This window comes from Eublepharis macularius, chromosome 14 (genome assembly GCF_028583425.1).
Source record: "Eublepharis macularius isolate TG4126 chromosome 14, MPM_Emac_v1.0, whole genome shotgun sequence".
Taxonomy (NCBI): Eukaryota; Metazoa; Chordata; class Lepidosauria; order Squamata; family Eublepharidae; genus Eublepharis; species Eublepharis macularius.
Window position 1 is genome coordinate 24,232,653 of NC_072803.1, and position 24,797 is coordinate 24,257,449.

General features: G+C 45.3%; 1 protein-coding gene across 1 annotated transcript in view; it reads left to right on the forward strand.

The window, feature by feature from the left end:
* KCNU1 (potassium calcium-activated channel subfamily U member 1) overlaps positions 1 to 24,797 on the forward strand; it is a 125,357-nt gene that overhangs the window by 64,239 nt on the left and 36,321 nt on the right. Inside the window, exons 20-22 of the mRNA XM_054998055.1 lie at positions 4,001 to 4,100; positions 9,897 to 10,121; positions 12,579 to 12,753. Of these exons, the coding sequence (XP_054854030.1) occupies positions 4,001 to 4,100; positions 9,897 to 10,121; positions 12,579 to 12,753 (500 nt within the window). The remainder of the gene's footprint in view (positions 1 to 4,000; positions 4,101 to 9,896; positions 10,122 to 12,578; positions 12,754 to 24,797) is intronic.

A 24,797-nucleotide genomic window follows, 5' to 3' on the forward strand; every position in this document is an offset into this window, starting at 1 on the left:
ACAAATGGAAACTGCATGTATTGAGAGGACTGTGTATAGCATAATCTTCCCTGATGCGTGGCTGAATCACAAAAATCAGCTAATGAACAGGGTTCTTGAGAAAAGTCCTTGGAACATCTGGCCACAAGCCCATCCCAGACTTTATGTTTCTATTTCTATCATCTCTTCACTCTTCCTGCCACATGGTCCTAAAGCTCTTTAGTGAATTCTCAAGAATGATTCTCCCAAGAAGAGTAGATTCCTGAAAGGCCCCTATCATTTCCAGAGAATTTGGCAGAAAGGGAACATTAGTTAAGGCACAGAAAGATAGATGAGCATTCTTTTCTTTCTTTCTTCTTTTTTTTTTTTGCTTTCACAATGATATCTACAGAAGGATGCTTTGGTGATGAAGTGTGTTTCAGGCAGCCTTGCCTTTTTATTTCCCTACCCAGAGCTCTGACAGGTGTTTCCTCCGGGGCATCAATGCTTCCTCTAACATTTGAGTGAAGGGAGATATCATCTGTGACAGCTTGTGTACATAGATCATGGTTTTATGATGATGGGAAAGTGTGCACTGATTGATTTGCTGAGCTGGGCTGAGTTAAAAGAGCTTGCAAGAAGATAGCTTCCCTCTTGCCAAAACACAATTTAATCACCAGCTGACCAATCCATCATCCAGGCAGGAGGGAGGCGGTTTCAAATGCTGGGGAGGTGCCATATGACTAATGGACAGAAATGTCTATTCTTGGCATAGGCGTACTGAGAGACACCAACTAATTTATGCTCCCACATTATCCTCTACTATCAGTGATTTCCTTTCAAGAAACCCATTCAAAATGGCAAAAAGAAAAGAGAAAATGTGGCCCTGCACCACATTTGCTTTCAGCTGCATAAAATCAAACCCAAAAGATGCATTCAAACACCAGCTTTTCATAAAAGGCTGGAAAAGTGTTTGGCAAGGACCCATCAATCATGTCTGGCTTTACTAAGTGGAAACGATTTAGAATATCTCCTCCGCTATTTTGACCCAAAGAATCTCAGTTTTAATATCACTTCTCTGTTTTGCTATCCATAGCTGTGATTCTTTATTTTGGCACTTTTTTGTTTCCTCACACTGAATTTTTTTGTATAAAATGTATGTTTTTGTCAAGGTTATTTGTGCATCCATACATTTGCATTATATGTAATAACAATATTAAATGTGTCCGTGGCATATATTGTATGTATAAATACTACCTACATTGCACAGAAAAAAATCAAATCCAGCTTTTCATTCAATGCCAAAAGGGTATTTGAAAAGGGCCCAAACAATGCAATCTTGAGCAGAATTACTCCAGTCTAAGACTACTGATTTCAATGGGCTTAGACTGGAGTAACTCTTCTTAGGATTGCAATGACAATAGATTACTTTATTAAATGACAGATCCAGTGTGGTGTTAGTGGTTGGGCTAGGATTTGGGAGAACTGAGTCCAGATCCTGTAGGGTTGCCAAAATGCAAGTAGTGGCTGGAGATATCCCAGAATTACAATTGATATCCAGGCAACAGAGATCTCCAGGCAACAGTTCAACTGATCTCCAGGCGACAGTTCCCCTGGCGAAGATAGCTGTTTGGGAAAATGAGCTCTATGGCATTACACCTCACTGAAATCCCTTGCCACCTGAAATTCTGCTCTCCCCAGGGTCTACCCCCCAAAATCTCCAGGCATTTCCCAACCTGCAGCTGGAACCCCTAGATCTCTTCACTGCCTTGAAACTCATTAGGTGACTTTGGGCCAGTGACTTCCTCTAAGGCTACCTTACCTCAAAGGGTTGTTGTGAAGATAAAATGGAGAAGGGGATAACTAGATATGTTTCCCCATGCTCTTGGAGGAAAGGTCAGATATTTAAAAAAGGTATTTATTTATTTATATACTTATTTATAGTCCACCTTTCTCACTGGGCCTCAAGGCTGAAGACACAATTTAAAACAATGCAATCAGAGCAGCATAAGAAATACAATCAACAATGTAATAAAAAGCGATTACAAAAATAAAGCATAACACTGTAAAAGTATATTACATACTAGTATAGAACATTCTAATAATACGGACAAAATGGACAAAAGTAGAGAAAGAGTATGACAGTACAAGAGAAATAAATAATAGCACCTCTTAGCCTTTTACAGTTGAACACTGATCTCTTGGTGAAATTGCCCATTTATCATGGGCTGGATCCTGCCAGCTTTTTCATTCATTCTACTTTTTGTCTCTTTAATCACCCTGTGAGGTGGGTGGGGCTAACAGAGCTCCTAGAAGCTGTGACTGACCCAAGACCACCCAGCTGCCTTCAAGTGGAGGAGTGGGGAATCACACCCAGCTCTCCAGATTAGAGTCCTGCACTCTTAACCACTACACCATAGCTTCTATTCATACAAGTTTCTTGATCTCCATCTGGTGGTCAAAGAGGACTCCCTCTTCCCTTTTCAACCACTAGAAAAGCTGGTTGGATCCACCCTAATCTAAGGAAAGCAAGCAAGCAAAGTGTACCTGCAAATGTCTGCCTGTTCATTGATTGATTTATGATCATTTACATACTGTTTTTTCATATGTTCCCCAACTGGCTTGCATTAAAAAGCAGATTAATGAAAATATCCCTCCCACCAAAATCAAAGCGAACAATAAGAAAAGAACAAATTAGAGATGACAGCTGGAATCCAGAAGGATGGGGCCTGATCCGGAAGTGGGTCCAGGCATGACGACGAAGGGAATGAACGATAGCATAAATATGTTTTATTCCCAGATGAGGATGGGTATTGGATGAGGAATGCTAATAACAACAGAGAATGCTGAAATTTTTAATAATTAGGGGTGAAATGATCATTAGGAAAGCAGCATGTTTATGTGGTCTGCATACCGCTGTTCATTTAGTTTGAAACTGGCATACCCATTCTTATGGCTTCTTTGAGCTATAATGGCAAACTGTGGTTTGCTGCTGAAGGATCTGCAAGCTCATGCAGTACTTCTTCCTTCTCACCCATGGAAAAGTTAGTATTGCTGGGTTTGCAGCAAACTATACTTTGCCATTGTACTTTTGGGCAGGAGGTGTGGATCAGTTAGAGCACCTCCTTTTCATCTAGAAAGTTCCAGGTTCCATTCTTGACTCTCCAGTTAAGAGGAGCATAGTGTAAAACACCTCTACCCCAAACCCTAGGGCAGGGGTCCCCAACATGGTGCCCGTGGACACTGTTGTGCCTGCCAACACCTTTCCTAGTACCTGCCAAGTGTTTTTTGAAAGTGGGTGGTGGTCAGGGTGCTTTTGCCAAACATGGCTTCTTATTGACCACTGGAGATTAAATTGGCTGTGGAAATTTTTAAAAACATTCTTTGGCAGAAGCTGCTTTCCCAGCACAAGAATCTTCACTGTGTGACTAAAGGTATGCTGTAGCAGCCATTTTGTGGCAGCCATTCTGTTGCTGTCCCCACACACTATGTCAGAATTCCAAATGTGCCTGCAGGCTAAAAAAAGGTTGGAGACCCCTACCCTAGGGAGGCACCATCAGAGTAGATGAGTAGACCTTGATACACCGATGATTGGATTCACTATACGGCAGGTTAATATGTTCATGTTACTGGCAAACCATGATATCTGCTCACCTAACAAATCAAAATTCCAAATGAGGAACAATCCACAGTTTGAAATCCTGGTTCATGAGGCAAGCTCAAACAGTACTTTGCCTGGTGAAGATATAACTATGATATAATTATGTCTTGCTGCAAACTTGGGGGAAAGCCTAGCATCCTGTATCACAGAGGGACCTACCAGATGCCCTGTAGGACAAACAAACCGGTTATAGAGACTACGGACTTCTGTGATGTTGTCTCCCAGCACTCGTATTTAGAAGTTTACTGCCTCTGGATGCAGAGATTCTCTTTAGTAACTTCTGGGGAGCTGCCTTTTATGGAGAGGGCACTGTTTATGCTGCAAATCTCATGTCAACCAGGCCATACTGTTTTCTTCTAATTCATCATTTTGTCCACCTAGAAGTTTACCGGTCACAGAAGAAAAATCAAGTGAATCCTTGCTAGACGCCACAGGAATGTTCCATTGGTGTGAAGCTGTGCCTTTAGAGAAAGCCCTCTTGGTATGTACAATACATATGATATAAGGGGAGGTAGGTCACTGTGATTAGAACACCTGTATGACATGGAAATGCTGTTGATGCTGGGGAAAGTTTCACTTTCTAAAAATGTTTTTCTTTCGTGATAATATTAGGAACTCTCTCCAAAATATTGGAAACCTATGATGTTTCAGCATGCTGGGCCATTACTTTCTAGATCTCTATATGGGTTACCATTCTCCTGCCCTATTCTGGGCCACCAAAAGAAACACTTGCATCCAACTGAGTTCAAATAGATTTAAAATTTGAAATGCAGAAGTGTTGTTTATTGTATTTTGGGGACATATTGATAGAGTTTTTTATATCACTCCTTTTCTTGACAAAACCAAAGTATAAAAGATTGATTGATTGACTGATTGATTGATTGAAAATATTTATATCATATCTAAATGGATCCATATGGTGGCTTACAGCAAACTATAAAACAAATAAGCAAAGAAAAAAATCTCCAAAGAGACAGCCATCTAAAAAGACTTTCCAGAAAAATAAACAAAAACAGCAGCACTTCACTGACTTCTAAAAAGTGTTACTGTTTCTTTGTGCTGAAATAGTGCCAGCAAATAGAGCAGGAGTAGAAGACGTGTTTTGTATGCAGAAGATCCCAGGATCAATCCTCAGCATTGGGATTAACCAGAGATTTAATATCCCAGAGGGACACAAATCATTTTGTCCAAATGCCTACATTGAGACAACAGGATGAACTGGAGTTTATTTCAAGTTTTCCCAAAACAAAATGTCTTCAGTCATGCTCAGGGCTTTTTTTCTGGGAAAAGAGGCGGTGGAACTCAGTGGGTTGCCCTCGGAGAAAATGGTCACATGGCTGGTGGCCCCGCCCCCTGATCTCCAGACAGAGGGGAGTTTAGATTGCCCTCCGTGCTGCTCGGTGGCGCATAAGACAATCTAAACTCCCCTCTGTCTGGAGATCAGGGGGTGGGGCCTCCAGCCATGTGACCATTTTCAAGAGGTTCCGGAACTCCGTTCCACCACGTTCCCCCTGAAAAAAAGCCCTGGTCATGCTTCATACACAAGGGAGGAGACAGGAGAGCATGCAAGCACAATCTCTCAGACAAACCTCTCTTTGGGTTAGATCCAACCAGTTTTTCACTCCATCTCACAAAATTCTCCTCTATGCTATAGCGACCATCTCACATGTTTTTTGTACGTGGTGCCATGATTCTTAGCATAGCCCTTTTCAGTGAACCCAAAGGCGACAACCAACACAAAAGCTTGCTGGATCCAACACTTTGTCATGGCATGTGAATACCACCTCAGAGCACCTTCCTGAGCATCTTCTGTTATCAGACTCCAGTATATACAAGACCAGGACCTATATATTTTCCCACCCTACTTCTTTCAGTTGTTGCTGCAGTTATTTTATTTCTTTGTTTTACTTTGGTTGATTAAAATTGAATTTGCATCGTTATATCCATACACCCACACCTTGTTTGATTATGCATCCTTGACCTCAAAATCTGTCTACAGCAGGATCGCAGAAGCCAAATACTTCACAATTTGGGAAAGCGGCCACCTTATTCACCAATTTCAAGGTCTTTCCATTCCCTCTACGCCCACCCTTCCTTGCTTCCTTCCTTTGCTTCCTTGCTTCTTTTTTCTTTCTTCCTTTTTTGCTTTCTCACCCTGTATCTGGAGATTGTACAACTTCGTAAATACATATTGGTGGAAATTTTAGCACGTGCAGGAATAAAACCTCCAGACTTGTGCAGAGGAAGTCCATGTTCGCAGATGGAATGTCCAGAGATGGCCTGCATCATGAGCCCAAATGGTCTTGAACCTGCCCTGCAGGCAGGGAACAGAAAGCATCCTTGCAGCTTGGTGGCACCTGGTCCCTTCAAAGTTGCAGTGGCTCCTGGCCTCAGCAAGGAAGCAGCTGGCAGATACAGTGTGGTGGCAGCCAAGCAGATTATAAGGGAAGCAAGTAGTCTCAGTAGGAATTCCTCAGTCCCTGGATGTTCTGTGTGGCTTTGTGTGGATTGTAAAACTTCCTTGAAAAGGGGGCTACAGACAGGTGGTGCATAGCAGCTCTGAATAGAAGGCATAAAGATGGAGAGGAGGTGAGGGTTTTACAGGTCAGGGGCAAGCTGTGCACCATACAGGAGCAGGAGAAATCTTGGGAAAGGAGAGAAATAGCTTTGAATGTCCCACACAGAACAATTTCTTCTCAGACTATTGTGATCCCAAATGAACTGAAATGTGAAAGGAGTTTTTACCTGGACACTGCCAGGTCTTGCTCTAATCCAGCACCTGTGCTGGTCATTTATTCCACCCTCCTGGTTCCCTTCTTATTTTATATTTATGTATTTACACCCCACTTTTCTCCCCGATGGGGATCCAAAGCAGCTTACAACATTGTTCTTACTACCTGCATTTTATCCTCAGAACACCCACCCTGTGAAGTAAGATAGGCCGAGACAGTGATTGGTCACCCATTGAGTTTCCATGGCAGAGTGGGGATTTGAACCTGGTTCTCTGAGATCCTTGTCTGTCACTCTAGCCACAGTGCCACTTTAGGAGTGGCTAGGGATGTATGAACCTGTCACTTTTCATTTCTTTTAAATAAATTATATCCAAGTAAGGTCGTTTTTCAGTCTATCGGCCCCCAACGCAACCATTATTTCCACACTGCGCCAGGAATGATGTCATTCCTGGCATGACAGGGGCACTTCGGAGTACACATGCACAAAGCATGCAAACGAGGTAAGTTCCCCCCTGCTCACACACCCTGTACTCCCCATCCTCTGGTTTGCCCCCCTAGGGATCAATTTTAGATGCCACCACAAATAGACAAACAATATCAAGCTCCAAATTCCCTCCCCCTATGTAAATTAATTAAAAGTGACCATGTCAGAGCCTCCCATTTATCCAAAATCACCCTTCATAATTACATAATGGCCTTTACATCTACCTGGTTTCAGATCATGCTAATAACTTTACTTGATGGTTGCAACTTGCTACTGCTGAAAACCGTTTGCTTTGTGCCTCTATATATGCGGCACTTTAAGTCTAGAGGATTTACCCCGTTATGTTTTTCCTCCCTTTATAGCGATGCTAGAACCAAATTTCTTGCAGTGCTCTTGAAGGGCCTAAACTCAGAAGCAGACCCCTCAGAAGCAGAGGGGTTAGTTTTCATTGACTTGCTTGTTTCATACAGAGCGTTGCTATTCACTTAGGAAGCGAATAAAATACAAGCAAAAATTGTATCTGAAGGGTGAAATGTTCTTAACATGATATTTTTAGATTTGATTATTTTAGCAATGTTATTTATGATTTATGTTTTACATTGTCTGTGTGTGTAATGGCCTTCGGCTATATACAATAAATGCTTCGTTTCATTTAGAGTTCACTTACGTTAAAGGAGTATAAATTCTTCACACGTAAACTCCTTTCTGAATTTTGCTTCTTTGTTTATTGCTTTTTATACTTGGTTTTTAGTTTTCAGTGTAAATTGCATCAACTATGGCATAATCAAGTCCTGAGGAGAGTGGGGAATGCATGTCTCTGTGTGCTGCTCTGAGGGGGAGAGATTGTTAGGAAATGGCTCCAGAAGCATACACAAACAATTCCCTTTTATTTTTCTGAAATATCATAGAGCTGAGGGGATTACCTCCTAACAATTAATGCCCATGGAGAAAATCTCCACCAGCCATGCTGACTCATCAACGTAATAAGGAAATATTCAGCTGCAAAGCTGTATGGTTGGTTTTTAAACCCCCAAACTCTGAGTTATGTGGACGGTAAGAACATGTGCATCTCCTACAAATTCTGCCCTAAGCTTAAAATAACCTATATAAGCCTGCAATGTTTAAATCAAATCACCAAACTCCCAGACTTTGCCAGCATTCCTACATCTGCCATGCATATTTCTGCAAGTGCCATTGTGTCCAAACTGGTACTTCCTGGAGAAAAGTTCACTTGAACTTGCATAGAGAAAGCAAAGGGTCACCTAGGCCTAAAAAAATAAATAAATCAGGATATGCCTCTTGGGTTGAAGACCAACATCCATTCTAAAGTGTTGCAAAAGTGGTTTAAACACAATATTGTATGTATTCTGAGGCAATGATTTTGTGGTTTAGGCAATGAGTGAGCAAACCAATTCCTCCACATGTAGAATGCCTGACTGCCTCCGACCCACAATCTAGTTCCCCCCCCCCAATCATTCCTATTAAAAAGGCCTATAGAATGAATCGTTTCAATTGTTTAGTATCCTTGACAGACTAATAATTAGATTTAAGGCACGTTCCACTAAATAGAGCTCTAGGTTTCATTATTCAGTTTAGACTAATTCAATTAGTTAGAGATGATCATTTAATTTGGCTATGATTCTAATCAGTCATCAGCAAAGTTCCCCTGACATGAATCTTTTTTTTTTTCCTTCAGAAGAAAACCCCATCATGGCAGGAGTGCTTTATGAAGGCACTAGTTTGGCAGCGCTTGATTGGGAATGTGGATATCTACTATGTAGTAATCATGTAAAGGTTTCCTCAGTCACACCTAATTAATAGCTGCTTTGTCACATCGTATACACAGACATTGTACAAAAATTAGTGTTGTATGCTATGAAGCAACCTGATTTTCCTCACAGGATTCTAATTTGTATGTACCTAACATGATATATACAATTTATTTGGAAAATAATAGGTTCAATCCAACCAGTTTTGCTGCAGATGAATAAAGGAGACATCCTTTTTTAATCACCTCAAATGGCTATGCTGAGAATAATGGGGGCCTATATATATAAAAACTACGGATGCTGTAATATGGAGGGGAGACTGAGTGAAAAAGCTGACTAGATCCATCCCAATATGAGGCCTAAATAGGGTTGCTAGATCCCCTTACCCTCGTGGTGGAAAGAGGGGGGATCCAGCACTTATCTTTTAGGCATCCTTGCAAACATACAAAGCATGTATGAGCTCCTGGCACGACATGATGACATCACTTCCGGGAATGATATCATCGTTCAGGCCCTGAGAGAGTTCCCAGTCTTTGTGCCAGGCCTATGGGATGATGTCACTCCTGGAAGTGATGTTATCACACTGCGCCCCCGCCAGGGGAACAGCAAGCCTAGCTCTAGAGTTACTGCTTCAGATTAAACAGTTCCGACTGACTTGTGGGAACCTCTTCTATACCCATGCCTATGATTCAGAAATCCTCCTGAAATTTTGGGCATTCTCTTTGACCTATGAAATAGAAAACTGATATGCACTTCATGATTGTCTGTCATTGTGTAAGTTATGTGAGCTATGATTGTCTGTTGCCCTGATAGGGTTGCCAACTCCAGACTGGGAAACTCCTAGAGATTTGAGGGGTAGAGACTTGGGAAAGAGGGGAGGAACCTTAGTGAGGTATAATGCCATAGAATCTACCCTCCAGAGCAGCCATTTTCTCTAAGGGACCTGATCTCTGTAGCCTGGAGATCAGTTGTAATTCCAGGAGATCTCCAGCCATTACTTGGAGGTTGGCAACCACAACAACCGCAACAACATTCGATTTATATACTACCCTTCAAGGATAACTTATCACCCACTCAGAGCGGTTTGCTAAGTATGTTATAATTATCCCCGCAACAACAAACACCCTGTGAGGTGGGTGGGGCTGAGAGAGCTCGTAGAAGCTGTGACTGACCCAAGGTCACCCAGCTGGCTTCAAGTGGAGGAGTTGCCCAGTATCACAGTGGTCCCAATTCTGCAAGATTTATTCTTTAAATGAACAAACTGTTCCATAGTTTTGTTCTATCTTGTTTAGAAGCGAAACAAGAACCTCGGCCCTGTGTTGCGCAATCACATTGTTGTCTGCGTTTTTGGCGATGCCAGCTCATCACTGATTGGACTGCGCAATTTCGTGATGCCTCTGAGAGCCAGTAACTTCACATTTGATGAACTTAAGGATATTGTCTTTGTTGGATCTCTTGAATATCTCCAGAGAGAATGGGAATTCATCCAGAATTTTCCTAAACTATTTGTACTCCAGGTATATAGATTATTTTGACAATATTGTTCTCTTTAAACTCCCTTGTAAGAAATCTGTACTGTATTCTAGACCAGCACACAGTTTAATCCAAGCATCCTCTCTGGTTCCTAATTGGCAGTATCAGAAAAGAAGGAAGGGGATTATTTCATTTGGGCTTCTTCTCCTACTCTGTGACCACTCTTTTTTGGGGAGGGGGAAGGATCGCAAAGAAAGTCACAATGTCCCCTGTACTTGCCAGAGTTAACTGCACCAGCAACATTATCAATGGGAAGAGTTCTTTAAGAAAGTCTATAAATGCTTACCAAATACTCAACCAATTCCAAATTGAGGAAATGGAGGGTTGCCTATCGCAAATTTATTTGGTGGTGGAAAGTGCCATCCAGTCATAGCTGACTTATGGTGACCCCTGCTAGGGCTTTCAAGGCAAGAGACTAACAGAGGTGGTTTGTCATTGCCTGTCTCTGCAACCCTGTTCTTCTTTGGAGCTCTCCCATCCAACCAAGGCAAACCCTGCTTAGCTTCCAAGACCTGGGCTATCCAGGTCAAATTTATTTACTGTGTTTCTATCTTGTTCTTCTGTTACTGAGCTCAGAATGGTGTATAAGGTTGTCTCCTTCTTTATTTTATTCTCATAACAACCCTGTGAAGTAGGTTAGGTTGCAAGAGAGTGAGAAAGGGGGGGGTCATAGCTCAGTGGCAGAACATCTGGTTTTCATGGCATCTCCTCTAGGTTTAATTCCTGGCATCTCTTCTAACATGAGATCCTGGAGAGCTGCTGCCAGTCAGCAGGGAGTATACCAGGCTAGATGGACCCGGGGTCTTTGGGGGAGGAGGGGTTTTGCTAGAATGGGGCAAGAGTAAGAATATTTGCCATGGGGGAGAGGTAATACTATTTTGAAGGGAGTGGGGGAGGGTGTACAGGACAGGATCTTTGGAAGTGGTGGGGGAAGAAAGGATAGGGCTGCTAGCCTCCAGGTGAGGGCTAGAGATCTGCAGCTGAATCTTTGGAAGTGGGAGTGATCTTTGGAAGTGAGAATGGAACAGGGTAGAATCTTTTGTAGGTAGGAAGCTAAGGCAGGGGAGATGGGATTTCCTCTCCCTGCAACTGCACTGCCCCACCCCAATGTAACCTCTGCTGCCACCCTCCAGGATAGCCACTGGTCTCCAACCTGCAGCAGCTCCTACCTGCCCCCTCACATACAATCTGTAACATTTTGTTGTGGGCCCCCTCTTGTGGTTCTTGTAGACCACACTGACTTGTCAATATCCAAATTTAAGCCCTGATAGCCTGCTATTAAGGGCTTTCACAGACTCTTAATTTGTTCTGGAGCATTACAACCCCAATAGAGCATAATGAACGAACATTTCTTTATGTCTCTATTTTATGTATCAGAAAGGTCACAAGGGAGTGTTAGGTATTTCAGTCACTGTAGCAGTAATGCCACAATGTGGGCTCTGGGATGCAAGGACCTTTGAAAGAAACTTCTATACTTCTTCATGTACATCTCAACTAAAGCTTGAATTTGCAAGTGTTCTCAGGGCCAGTAAACATGTTACAAAGTCCACCTATTAACATACGTATGCCTTAAGTTCAGTGATAGGAACTATGTTCCCAGGGACACAGTAGCCCTAATTGGACTGGGAAACACAGGCCATGGAGAGAAGAGGCTTAAAGCTCTCTGCCTGCTGACATGCTGTTTTCCCAACGTGAAATAACCCCTGCTGGGGAAACTTAGTGTGACCATCACTACATTTCTGTTCCTCCAGTGGGTAAATGTTGGCTATCTGGTGTCATTTGAGGCTGGGAAAACAGCAAGGGGGGGAGGCTTAAGTCCCTTCTCCCTGCTCACCATGGTGCCAATCTGTATTGGACTCCCACCAACTTGGGCAGGGTCCATGTCAGCACATGGCAAGGTGGGGCAGCTGCCAGGGCCTATGGCTTCTGGTAGGGCCCACTGCTGCTGACACATGCATCTCCTCCAATGCCTACACTGCCTCCTTGTGAGTGCTTTGCCACTTCTGCTCCCTGATGCCTATGCTGTCTAGCACCATTGGAGAAGGGCATGTGGGTGGTGCATGAAGCATCAGCATTACGGGTGGGCATGGCAGCGGCACTCCTAGCTGCACACACCACCTAGCACCATCAGGGAAAGGGCATGCAGGAAGTGTGGACAGCTGTGGTAGCTTATGAGTGGGCAAAGGAAAGACACACAGGCAGGTGGGGGCACATGAATGGGAGGTCAAGAAGGGGACCCTAGTAGGGGGCTCTGAGCACTCTCTGTCCAGGGTGCCCCAAAACCAGGAACCAGCCCTGCCCTTGGGAACTGAGTTCCCAGCATGGAACTCTTGGCACACATCTGATCCAAAGTGCTTGTGGTGGCCACTGGATTTTGTAACATGAATTGGCCCAGCACTGTCCTCTAATTTTCATGTCCTCTATCCCTACTCTCTCACTAGGGCACTGCCCTTTCCTGTGCAGACTTGAAGGCTGTAAGCATCAAGCACTGCACCATATGTGCTGTCCTCTCAGCCCATGCCAGAAGTGCTGGCGATCAAACCTTGGTGGACACAACATCTATCCTGGCAACCCTGAACATCCGTTCCATGCAGTTTAAGTTCAGGTCATCAGGAGGTAAGAGGGGAAAGTAGTCTAGTTTATACGAATACAGTGAGCCTTCTTTCTCATATGGTAGAACCTGATGAGTGAGATTCTGTCTACTCATGAGCAAAGTCTAGGCATTTTCATTACTGATGCTAGGAACATCTTTTAACCTCCAGTGCTTCTGAACATTGTTAAAATGATATATGGTATTGTCGATGGCATGGTACGGCTTAGACAGTTTTCAGTTTGTATTGTTTCCTAATTTCTGTAATCCTAGCCCTGCCTAAAATGCATCCTTGAAATGCTACTCCTGGGAAATGAGGGACTCCCATGAATAACATAAGGAGGGACTCAGAGATCTGCACTGGGAGGGAAGAATCGGCAAAAAATGTTCCCCCTTCTGTTAGTGGAAATTGGCTGTGAGATTCAATCCAATGAATAAACTGTGTATATGAAAAGGTACAACACTCGTACATGAAAACATATGAATGTACAAAACCAACAGAGAACAGCAGAGAGCCAAAACAGTTGACAAAAATAAAAGTAAATACACAAAGAAATGGAATATGAAATAGTCACTCCAGTGCAAGCCATCTATTTTGAACAGAATGTTCTTTGGGAAGCAGGAGGCTGTGAGCTATGGCTTCCATAGGCAGAACAGGCTCCTGGTTTAGACCTGCCTACAAACTGCTCCAGTCTGACACTTTTAAAAAAATCTTTATTGCTTCTCTTCCTCCACCTTTAATTTTGCAAAAGAGTCAGATTTGTCCTCCTCTTGGGAAAGACAAAATATTAATTATCTGGAAATGAGGTGGGAACGGATGCTTCACTAAGTGGTTTGCCCATTTCTTTATTATCATTCAAGAGATTTTATAACACACCAGCAGTGCCAAAGCAAAGATTAGAGTAATGAATGGACATTAGGAAGCACCAGTGATGGCGCTGAAATGTATAATTATCAGGTTCAGTATATAAATTTACATAGCTCTTAATGCTCAGATGTCTTGTGAATCAAACGTCATTTCCTCAAAAAAGCTTTTCTTCAGTTCATAATTTAAAATTGAGCTTCTGCCCACATGTAGAGTGTGTTTTCAGTTGATGTCGATGTGCTGACCAAGTTGGAGACACAAAATCTGACCCAGTTTCAGGAGGTATGAAAAAGAATTTGAAAAGATTAATAATCCTTTGCAATCCTGAGCAAACTTAGGAAGCTTCCCAGGAGCTTAGTCAGACAAAGTTTGTTTTCCCCATAGCTCCAGAGCTTCCTCGGGCTTTTTGCCTACACCTCTCTTTGTAGTTAATATTTTGATACAGATCAATTTTAATAAAACCTAGTTTAACCCACATATTAGTGTCTCATATCTTCATTCCAGGGAGTGCAAGCAATTCACTGGACCATTAAAAATCACCTCTTAAGAGTGTTTGCTTAGCTCTGTCTGGGGAAAGACATATCTCTGTAACAGAAGGGGCTAGAGACTTGCTTTAAAAAAACATGAAAGCTGAGAAATCAAAGAACCTGAAAAATTGCTACCATGGGTCCCTGAGACAGGGAAAATGTGGGGAAATAAGCTATCCAGAAAACTTATTGCTGATGAACTGTATTACCTGCCTGAGCAGCAATGGGGAAAGCACACAAGGCCATTTCAGTGTAAAAAAACTCTCTTGAAAATATACTGTGCTAATTTTACATGACTATTCTGTTTAGATTTAGGTAGGAAGCAATTTTGATCTGCAGTAGAACAGTAAGATTTGAGTCTAGTAACACCTTAAAGAGCAACAAGTACGAGCTTTTGAGAGTCAAACTTGCTGGAAAAGGAGCTTTGACTCGCAAAAGTTTATACCCTGGAAATCTTGTCGGTCTTTCAGGTGCTACTGGACTCAAATCTAATCAGTTTAGAATTCTTAAAAGCACGCCTTTCATAAAGCATTTTCCAGTGGTGCTCATAGTTACTGACCCAATTTCAAATCGAGCCAAGTAAAGTTTGCCCATCACTGGAAAGCTGTGAAGATAATATTGCTAACACAATTTAAACATGTGGGTGTGGGGGGGAAAGAGAGTATTGTAATAAGGCCAGCTTTATTGTCATGTGAATCCGTTTCCTTCAGCGGTGAATTCCCTATGTACCATTTTTTCCCAAAAAAAATGAAGGGAGGGATATGATTCGGAAGACTTTCTCAATGAGAAATGAGTCTAACGCTGGTGCTATATCAGGGCTGGTGTGTGTCCACTAGGCAGCCCTTAGTTGCCAAAGGAGGAGGGGTGCCAACCAACTCAGCTACACACTCACACCCACAAAATGGCTTCTCCAATTAAAAGGTTCAAGTAATAGGTGATGTGAAAGATGCCCACCTGAGACCTCAGAAAGCTGCTACCAGACTAAGTAGACAACACTGAACTTGATGGACCAATGGTCTGATTCAGTAGGAGGCAGCGTCACATCTTCATGTCCCATGTTTTCTGTTGTTTGAGTGAAAACTCCATTCTTGGTACCTAAAATGCTATTTAATAGGTGGGGCTGTGGCTCAGTGGTCGAGCAGAAGGCCCCAGGTTCAATCCCCAACATCTCTAGTTAAAAAAGATCAACTAGAATGTGATGTGCAAGATGTCTACCAGGTGAAGACCCTAGAGATCTGCTGCCAATCCAGGTAGACAGTTTGGGCCTTGATGGTTCAATAATCAGATTTAGTATAAGGCATTATTTCAGAGGAATGGAAAGAGAAGTTAAATAGGGAAGTGACAGAGGAAGAAATAAAAGAAGCTATACAATCAACAAAATTAGGGAAAGCACCGGGACCAGATGGAATAACAGCAAAGTTCTATAGAATGATGGCCAATGAGCTGACACTGTTTCTAAGTGAGGTAATTAATGGAATATTACAAGGCCAAAAGATTCCTGATTCATGGAATGAAGCTAATATATCATTGATCCTGAAAGATGGACAGGATTTGACCAACGTTAAGAATTATCGGCCAATTTCGTTGCTGAATAATGACTATAAAATATTTGCGAAAATTATGGCGGAAAGATTAAAGGGATGGATATCGGAATTTATTGCAGAAGAACAAGCTGGATTCCTACCCAATAGACAAATTAAGGACAATTTAAGGACAGTAATAAACGCTATTGAATATTATGATAAGCACTGTGATAGGGAAGTTGGTTTCTTTTTTGTAGACGCGGAAAAAGCATTTGACAATTTGAACTGGGATTTTATGTTTGCCACTATGGAAAAGCTGCAAATGGGAGAAAAGTTCACACAAGCAGTTAAAGGAATTTACAAAGACCAGTGTGCAGCGATTGTAGTTAATGATGATTTGACTAAAAAATTGAAAATAGGTAAAGGTACAAGACAAGGTTGCCCATTATCTCCATTGTTGTTCATTTTGATTTTGGAAATTTTGTTGATTCAAATTCGAGAGGACGATACAATCCGTGGCATAAAAATAAAGAAATTTTCCTACAAAGTCAGGGCATTTGCAGATGATGAAATGGTGTTTTTTTTTGTAAAAACTTTTATTGGATTAGAAATATATCATATCATATATCATTTACACTCACATTTCCTTTAAATTTCCAATTCTAACCCCCTCCCATTCCCCCCCCTTTTGTTGACTTCCAACAGTTTTCCAACCCCTCATCTATTTTCCCTTTACTCATATGAATTTTACTATATTTATTATAATATACTTTCAAATTCTTCTAAGCTTATCTATCATATTTGTGCTATTTCTGATTCCTTTCAATAATATTCATTCTGATCACCTATACTCTATTTTACTCTTTCTACTCTCTTCAATATGGGACAAACAATTTGCCCCACCTTATACATATTTTCTAGTACTTCTATAAACTTTACATGTATTCATAATAAATCAATCAATTTGACTTATATTCTATATATGTTGCTCCTTACTTCCTTTTACATATCATATCCAATATAATTATCTAATTTCTCCGTTATAGAGCTATTTAACTAGAGTAATCCATTCATATATTCGTTTAACATAAGTCAATCTATTATTTCCACATTTCACCTACTGATATGTATCCATTCACCCTTTTGCAACTATTATTTACGTCAGAAAGATATTTAGTTTAGCTTTTATCCTTACATTTCTTATAATAATAGCACTACTAATACTCTATATAATAATCCTATATGGTATTTGCTTAGAATTATTCAGTCAACTCTCCCCCCCCCCCCTCGGTCACTTCCCTCTTCTTCCGTTATGTTTCAGTAATTTTCAAACTGCCACAGTTCTCCACCCACCTCCCATTTTTTCACCAAATATTGTTTCAGCTTCTCCCAGTCCTTGTTAAACTGCCCTGGGTCAAGGTCTCTCAATTTTCTTGTCATTTTATCCATCTCCGCCATGTACAGCAATTTGTAGATCCAATCCTCAATGGTTGGCACCTCTTGTACTTTCCACTTCTGCGCGTACAAAAGTCTAGCTGCTGCTGTCATATAGAATAACAATGTCCTGTATTGTGCTGGCATATCTTGCATTCCCAAGTTCAGTAGCAGGAGTTCTGGGTTCTTATTCACTTGAAATTGTAAAATCTCACTCATTACTTTTATTATTTCCCCCCAGTACTGCCTAGCTACCTCACAAGTCCACCACATATGGTACAAAGAACCCTCATGTTTTCTACATTTCCAACATTTGTTAGACATGTTCAAATTCCCTAGCGCTATCTTCTTTGGTGTCAGATACCAACGATACATCATTGCCACACCAGTCAGAAAAGAGACGGACACCAAGTTGGATCTAAGGGCCACTTTATTAACTTTATACAGACAGAACAAGCCAAACAGCGGCAAGGACCTAAAGCGGTACAGGTCAAGCCACGGCGTCCCACCTGGACCACCGCCTTGACCTGTCTGGGCGAGCCCCAAAGCCCCAGGTGGGACCCATCCAGTGGATGGGGCGGACCCAGCCGGCCAGGCAAATTTGGTCACCCCCCTTTAAGCTCCTGACACCTCAGCCGTCAAGCAGTGAGGGAAAGGACTCGCAGGCTGGGGTTCCTGAAGGCAGCCTGCCTGTGGGCCTGGCAGCCGTCACAGCAGTACCAGCCCTTTAGGCAGGCCCCTCTTCCCACATAGGGAAGCGCCAAGGGTGCTCACCGTCCCGCACCCTACTCCTACAAACCAGCCAACGCCAGGACCAAGCCTCTGCTTAGGCCCTGGCGCCCCACCGATGGCCTAAGGCCAACTGAAGTCCTTGCCGCAGATCGTCAAGAAAATCTAGTTGCCTGTCTGAGACAAGTGCACCCCATCACCCCTGTAGAGGTCGGGGAATTCGGCCCTGATCCGAGGGTGAGGCAAATAACGCCTAACCCGGCCCCCAAACCTTTTGGATGGCCCTATTGGCCATCATCCTGGCCTGCTCGATGGCCTGGCCATCTTCAGCCTCCCTCCGCACTTGACGAGGGATCATAGCCGACCCTGATCAGCACTCCCGGCCAACATGCCGCGCTAAGGCGCATATCAGATAGCGCCTGAGAATATAATGCCATCACTGCATCAAACCCAAATCATTTCCCACGAAATGGATAACAAGTATATGGGGTGGCGTATCACGCCTAACTCCAAACAGCATTGGCAACAGGCCTAGCCACCGAAGGCCCCCGGCCCTGCCATTCAACAGCAGCCCGGTCACTTAACCCGAGCTGAGACCCGACTGGCGTCCTGCGTGCTTGATGGGCAGCCCAGGAGGCAAAACTGTGCCCACGTATCAAGATGCGTTGACGTCCAACCCGAGACGCAGGACCTAAGAAAAACAACAATTAGTAACGTTTCAACATGCTTCAATGGACGTACCCAGGAGCGGTAGGCTGCAGACCGCCACCCCAACCTTTTGAATGGCCTGACCTGAATACCCCATGGCAGCGGCTGTTGAAGCCGCTCCAATTCGAAAGGTATGAGTACCACGCTCACGCCGTGCAACCCCAGTGCCACCAGAGCTCGCATAGTCACTGCCCAGAACTGGTAGCGAGTTAAGGGGAAGCCATCCTAGTGCCAGAAAAGGCAGCCTTGCTCACTGCCACGCACCTGCCGGTACCTCCTCAATGCATGGACAGGGCACAGCTCCGCCTCAGAGCAAGAGCCCAACCGAACGCAAGCCCCCTTACACATCTGGTTCGCCTTGGACCAGCGGATCGTCAGTGAAAGCAGGTCACCCTGGAAAGCTAGGTCACTTGCCATCAGGGCACGGCTGGAATTATCCTTACAGGATGAACCACCCGCTCCCCGACCCGAAGGGCCCCCCAAAAAGGCAGTCAACGCAGCTGCGGAAAGAGCCTTGCCTCATAGCCCGATGTACAAACCCTTTTCCAGACCGCACTAAGGCCCTTAAGGACGGAAGAGGAAATGGGCTGACGTGTATCCTTGTGGACCGCGCACTCCCTGGACCATCCTTCGAGCATCTTCCACACTCGGAAATCTCCCGTGGCCTCAGGAAATCCCCGAGCTTCGCTAACAAGGCCAGGGCTGCTAGTTGCCCCTTAATGGACTTCACTGCCAGCCCACAGACCGTCTGGTGGACACAAAACTGGAGAATGTGCTCGACCGGAATAGGCCAGGCATTACCAATCCCAGCTTCCCGCCTGAACCCGTCCAACTGGCCACCCGCTCTCCAACAAGCCCCCCATGTACTGGGTGCGATGGCTGGCTGGATGGCGCGGCCCGCCTCGACCTCCCAAGCAGCCAAAGCTCTGGGGGCATCACCGCCGGACGAGGATCTGCCTCCGGGGCAAGCTGCCAGAAATGCTCCATCTGCTGGCGAGACAAAGCGTCCGCGACACGGTTGCACATGCCAGGAATGTGCCTAGCCTTAAACCATATACTGCGCCACAGGCACAATATTGTAAATGCCCTAACCAATCCATGACCCTGGGGGGCTAAGAGGTAAAGGAGTTGACGACGTGAGCCACGGCCAAATTGTACCCCAAAAGTGGACAGTGTGGTTGGCCAGCTCCTCGCCCCATAGTTGGACTGCTGCCAGAATGGGAAAAAACTCCAACAGTCAAGTCCTTGACCAAATCTGATGCCAGCCACTCAACGGGCCCCCGTTCAGCACACCAGTGCCTCCGGAAATAAACTCCAAAGTCAGGAACCCGAGGCATCAGATGTAACTTGCAACTACGCCTCGGGCCACAAATCCTGCCGCCAAAAGGCAATACTGTTAAAGTCACTCAAATATTCCAACCACACCTCTAGGTCGGCGTGCATGCCACCTGTCCCTCGCAACCTGTGATGGGGTGCACGCAGGCAAGCCACAGCGTCGCACAAACGACGCAAACACGGCCTCCCAAGTGAACAGCTTTGCACGCAAACTTAAGGTGCCCCCCAAGCTGTTGCAGCTCAACCAAGGAGGCCTCGTGCTTACCCTTAAGAACCTCGACGAGCCCCAAGGTCATCGACCTTGTCAAAGAGCAATCGTAAGGATTGCTGAACCGTATCCAACTCAATGCCTAAGAAGGTAAGCACTGTAGAGGGACTTCCGTCTTCTCGGGGGCCAATGGAACCCCCAGCTCATCTGCCAGCTCAATAAGAAGGTGAAAAGCCGAGCACATTGAGACGACTGCACCCGCCCAATGAACAAAATTATCTAAATAGTGGGCGGAGTCACAGCTAACACACGCCGCCTCAGTTCCCCCTCCAGGAATGAGCTGAAGGGCTCAAAAGAGGTGTACCGGACAGAGACAAATGCCCCAGGGATGGCATCCTTAACCGAACCACCTTCAGGATACGAAAGGTGGTGGATAAGGCGAAAGTCGCCCGCCGCCTTCTGCGGCACCACCCCCAAAGGAGACACCCGGAATTGGGGGTTGGAGGAGCCGCAAATGGCCCCAAAACTCTACCCTCTGCGCATTCCCTCTTGATTTTATGCCTAATTATGTCTTCCTTGCCTTGAACAGAACGCCAGTCCTCAGCCATAAAATAGGGCCCTAGGCCCCTGAACGGGGATTCTGAAACCATCCCGGAAACCTTCCAACAATAAACTGCATCCTCCTTAAGAGGATAAGAACGTAACAGGCGTTCAAGGACCCTCATCTTTACCGGGCTGGGGCCCTTTTCCAGGAGGCTGTTGGCTGGTGGAGCCGCCGCCCCCCACTTCCTACCTCCCCACCCTAGACGGGCTTTACCACACGCATTGTATGGATGCTGGCCCGCACAAGATGGGCATTCATGCCAGAATCGGCAAGGTTTCCTAGGGCAAGTTCCCTTACGCAGACTCCCAGCAGAGCAGCCAGTGTTGAACCTGCTGCCCCGCCCTGCCGCGGGTATTCGTCGACAGGGCATTGCAAGAAACCACATGGCCGCTGTCCAAACGGTCCCCCAAGTTAGGCTGGGCAGGAGACATCACCGACAGCCACAGCTGTTAGTGAATGCGGTCCCACGGAAGGCTGGGGTTCATTGCTGCCCGCATGCAGAACACTGCATCGTACTGCATCCATGCAGCACCTGAGAAGCCCGGGTAACCTTTCAGACTGATGTCAAGACACTGAAACAGAGACACAGCCCGGTTGGGCAGCGTCCTGGCAATTACCCCAGCGTAAATCAGGAAGCCAGGCCGCCAATCGTTCCAGGTCCTGTCAACTCGCCTCTTTTTCAGGCGTTCCCTGCTTCTAGTGTCCATCACATCTTTATCCCTCTTTTCTAACTCACGGTAGAGAAGGGAAAAGACGTCGACATACTCCCCACGTAGAATTTTATCCCTCATAGCCTGAGCCAAATGGTCGCCCAAAGGAAGGGCCGTATCACCGAAGGGCATAGCATGAAAAGGAACCTGGCCATAGTTCAGTGCCGGGTAAGGATAATAGCCCCAAGGGCTGGCAGGAAAGCCAGGCCATCCAATAGACGGACCCCCCCCAACCTGAAGGGGAACCGCTTGCTGCTGCTGAGCACCAGGCGGAATGCCCTGATAAAAAGTTGGCTGCACCCCGCCCACAAGGGTAGCTGCAGGATTGAATGGGGCATCTTGCTCACCACTAATTAGCCCACCAGCAGCCCCCTGCGTCCACGGCCCCCAAGGCCAAGGGTAAGTGCAGTGTGGTGCATGGTCCTTACCAGTTGCCTCCACCGGGTCCACAGCCACTGCAGCAGGCGGTAACTCCTCAGGCGAGCTCACCACTTCTACAGCTGGTTCCTGGACACAGACACCTGCATTGCCACTGCTACCTCTAGCCGCCGGGGATCCAGTAGTACCTTCCAAAGCAGATAAACGGCGCAAAATTTCGTGATTAGTTGCGTCCCTAGCTGCACGCTGCACAGGCCGTACTGCACGCACCCCCTGCTGTGCAGAGACCATGTTCCCTTGTGACTGCTCAAGAGCCTCCAGGCGCCTTAAAATATCCTGCTGGTTTCCCAATAAGTCATCCTCCTCAGAAGACGAAAGAGCTGGGGGAGGGAGCCGCTTGGACAGCGCCCTCTTAGCAGGCCGCTTCCCCTTGGAAGTCCCCTTACCTTTCTTGGGAGCCATACTCAAGGCTTACCCACTCGTATAATACCACAGCAACCAACACCAATTTCCCCCCAGGCCTGAAGGCCGGGTCCAGCCCCCAACCACCAAGCAAGGCTAACCCTGGTTAGCTTCCAAGATCTGATGAGGACTGGCACGTCACCTATAAGGTAACAGGGAAAAAGATGTTCCGTGCTCCAGTCCCACTAACCACAAGGCAAGGCTGCCCAAGCCAGACATTAATCCAAAAGAAGGGCCCCCCCTAACAGGCAAGCAATGATAATCCAACCCCTCGGAGTAGCCCAATGTGCCCAGGCCAATGCCCAATGGGTAGTAACAGCCCCTCCACTAGGCCACACTGCCCCTTGGTGAACAGCAGTAGCCACAATGGCCGACCCTGCAGGGCCGTACACAAAATGGCCGCCGGCTACTATGCAAGGCAAAATGGCGGCCGGCCAACAGATGGCTAACCAACGGGCGTCGCCGTTCAAGGCCCCTTTACCAGGAAAAAGTCCCTGGCAGGGAGCCGAACTAGGGCTTCCTCTCAAAGACCAAGCCGCGCCAGAAAAATGGGAAACCCCCGCTGGCGCGCAGATACCCCCACGTCCCGATAGCCACCCCAACCCCACAGCAGCACACGCCTCCGCGTGCCCAGCAAGGCAAGGGAAGGGGCCGCCCAGGCGCGCAGCGCCTCTGCCGCCCGGCGTATTCCCATGCTGGAATGTCCCTCGACCCCCCAAAGCCGCTCCGGAGCCCCTCAAGCCTGGTTCGCCCCGGCCTGGGCGCGCTCTTCCGCGCGCACCCGGCCCACTGGGATGGAGGAGGCCGCCCAGCCGTGCCGCGCCTCCACCGGCCGGGCTCTCCCGGGCTGCGGGACGAGCTGCGAGGCTCCCGCCGCAGGTCCGAAGTCGCTCCACTGCTCGATGCCTTCTTCGGCCCACAGGCAAGCCTCTAGGCCACACGCTTGCCCAAGCCCCCAGTCGCTCGTTGGAGACGTCCTCCTCCACCGAGCGACTAAACCGCACTGAGCTGGGAGGGCAGAGCTGCGTAGCTATGCTCGCTCAGCCCTCCCAGCACTTCCATATAAGGAAGGAGGGGGTGGTGCCGTCTATCCCTCCAGTGCGGCAATGGACGGCCCCTGGCTGAGCAGCGTAGCTGCTTGCCAGGAAGGGGCCGAATTTTATAAACATTCTCTTTAATATTAGTGCATGTCGTAATCTTCAACGTATTTTTCCACAAGTATTCCCACGCCTCCATTGTTATTTCTTTGTTAAAGTTTATAGCCCACTTCACCATTTGCACTTTAACTACCTCATCCTCAGTATACCATTTTAGCAACACTTTATAGACCTTTGAAATTTCTTTTTTATCTCCTTGTAAAATTACTTTCTCTAATTCTGAATTCTCCATTCTTATTCCTCCCTTCGCACAGTCCGAATAATAAAGATCTCTGATTTGTCTATATTGAAACCAATCATAGTTTGGGGACAACTCTTGTTGTGTCTTTATTCTAGCTTTAGAAAGTTCTGTTTGAGTTATCTCCTTATACGTTAAACACTGTTGCTTATTATCGACCGTTCTTGGATCAATTACTTCATATGGAACCACCCAGGAGGGAGTTCCTTCCTGTAGGTAATCTTTATATTTCTTCCAAACTGTGAAGAGGCTTCTCCGAATATAGTGGTGTAGAAACATAGAATCTGCTTTCACTTTGTCATACCATAAATATGCATGCCATCCAAACAGTTTTTTGTATCCCTCTAAGGCCAGCAATTTGCGATTTTCCAGTGTCATCCAATCTTTCAGCCATACCAGACAGATTGCATCATAGTAAAGTCTCAGGTTGGGCAGTTGCATTCCACCCCTTTCTTTTGCATCCTGCAACACTTTCATTTTCACCCTAGGCTTCCTGCCTGCCCACACAAACTCCGATATTTTCCTTTGCCATTTTTCAAATTGTTTAGAGTCCCGAATAATTGGTATTGTCTGTAACAAAAACATCACTCTTGGCAAAACATTCATCTTAACTGCTGCAATTCTTCCCAACCATGACAACTTCAATCTATTCCACTTAATCAAGTCCTGCTCTATTTGAGTCCATAATTTCTCATAATTATTCTTAAATAGATCTATATTTTTTGCAGTCAGTTCGATTCCCAAATATTTTACCTTACTTGTTACTTCACAGTCTGTTATTTCCATAAGTTGCTGTTGTTTTTGTTTAGTCATATTTTTACACAATATCTTTGACTTCTTTTTGTTTACAAAAAAACCTGCCAAGTCTCCAAACTCTTTGATTTTATCTATTACCTTAGGCATGTTTTCAATTGGATCTTCCACAATTAACATTATGTCATCTGCAAATGCTCTGACCTTATAGGAAAAGTCCTTTATCTTTATTCCACGGATTGCATCATCTTCTTGGATCTGTGTAATCAGTATTTCCAATACCAAAATAAACAACAGTGGAGACAACGGACAACCTTGTCTTGTACCTTTCCCTATAGTCAGTTTCTTAGTCACCTCATCATTCACCACAATTGCTGCACTTTGGTCTCTGTAAATTTCTTTAACTGCTCTTATGAATCTTTCTCCCATTTGTAGCTGT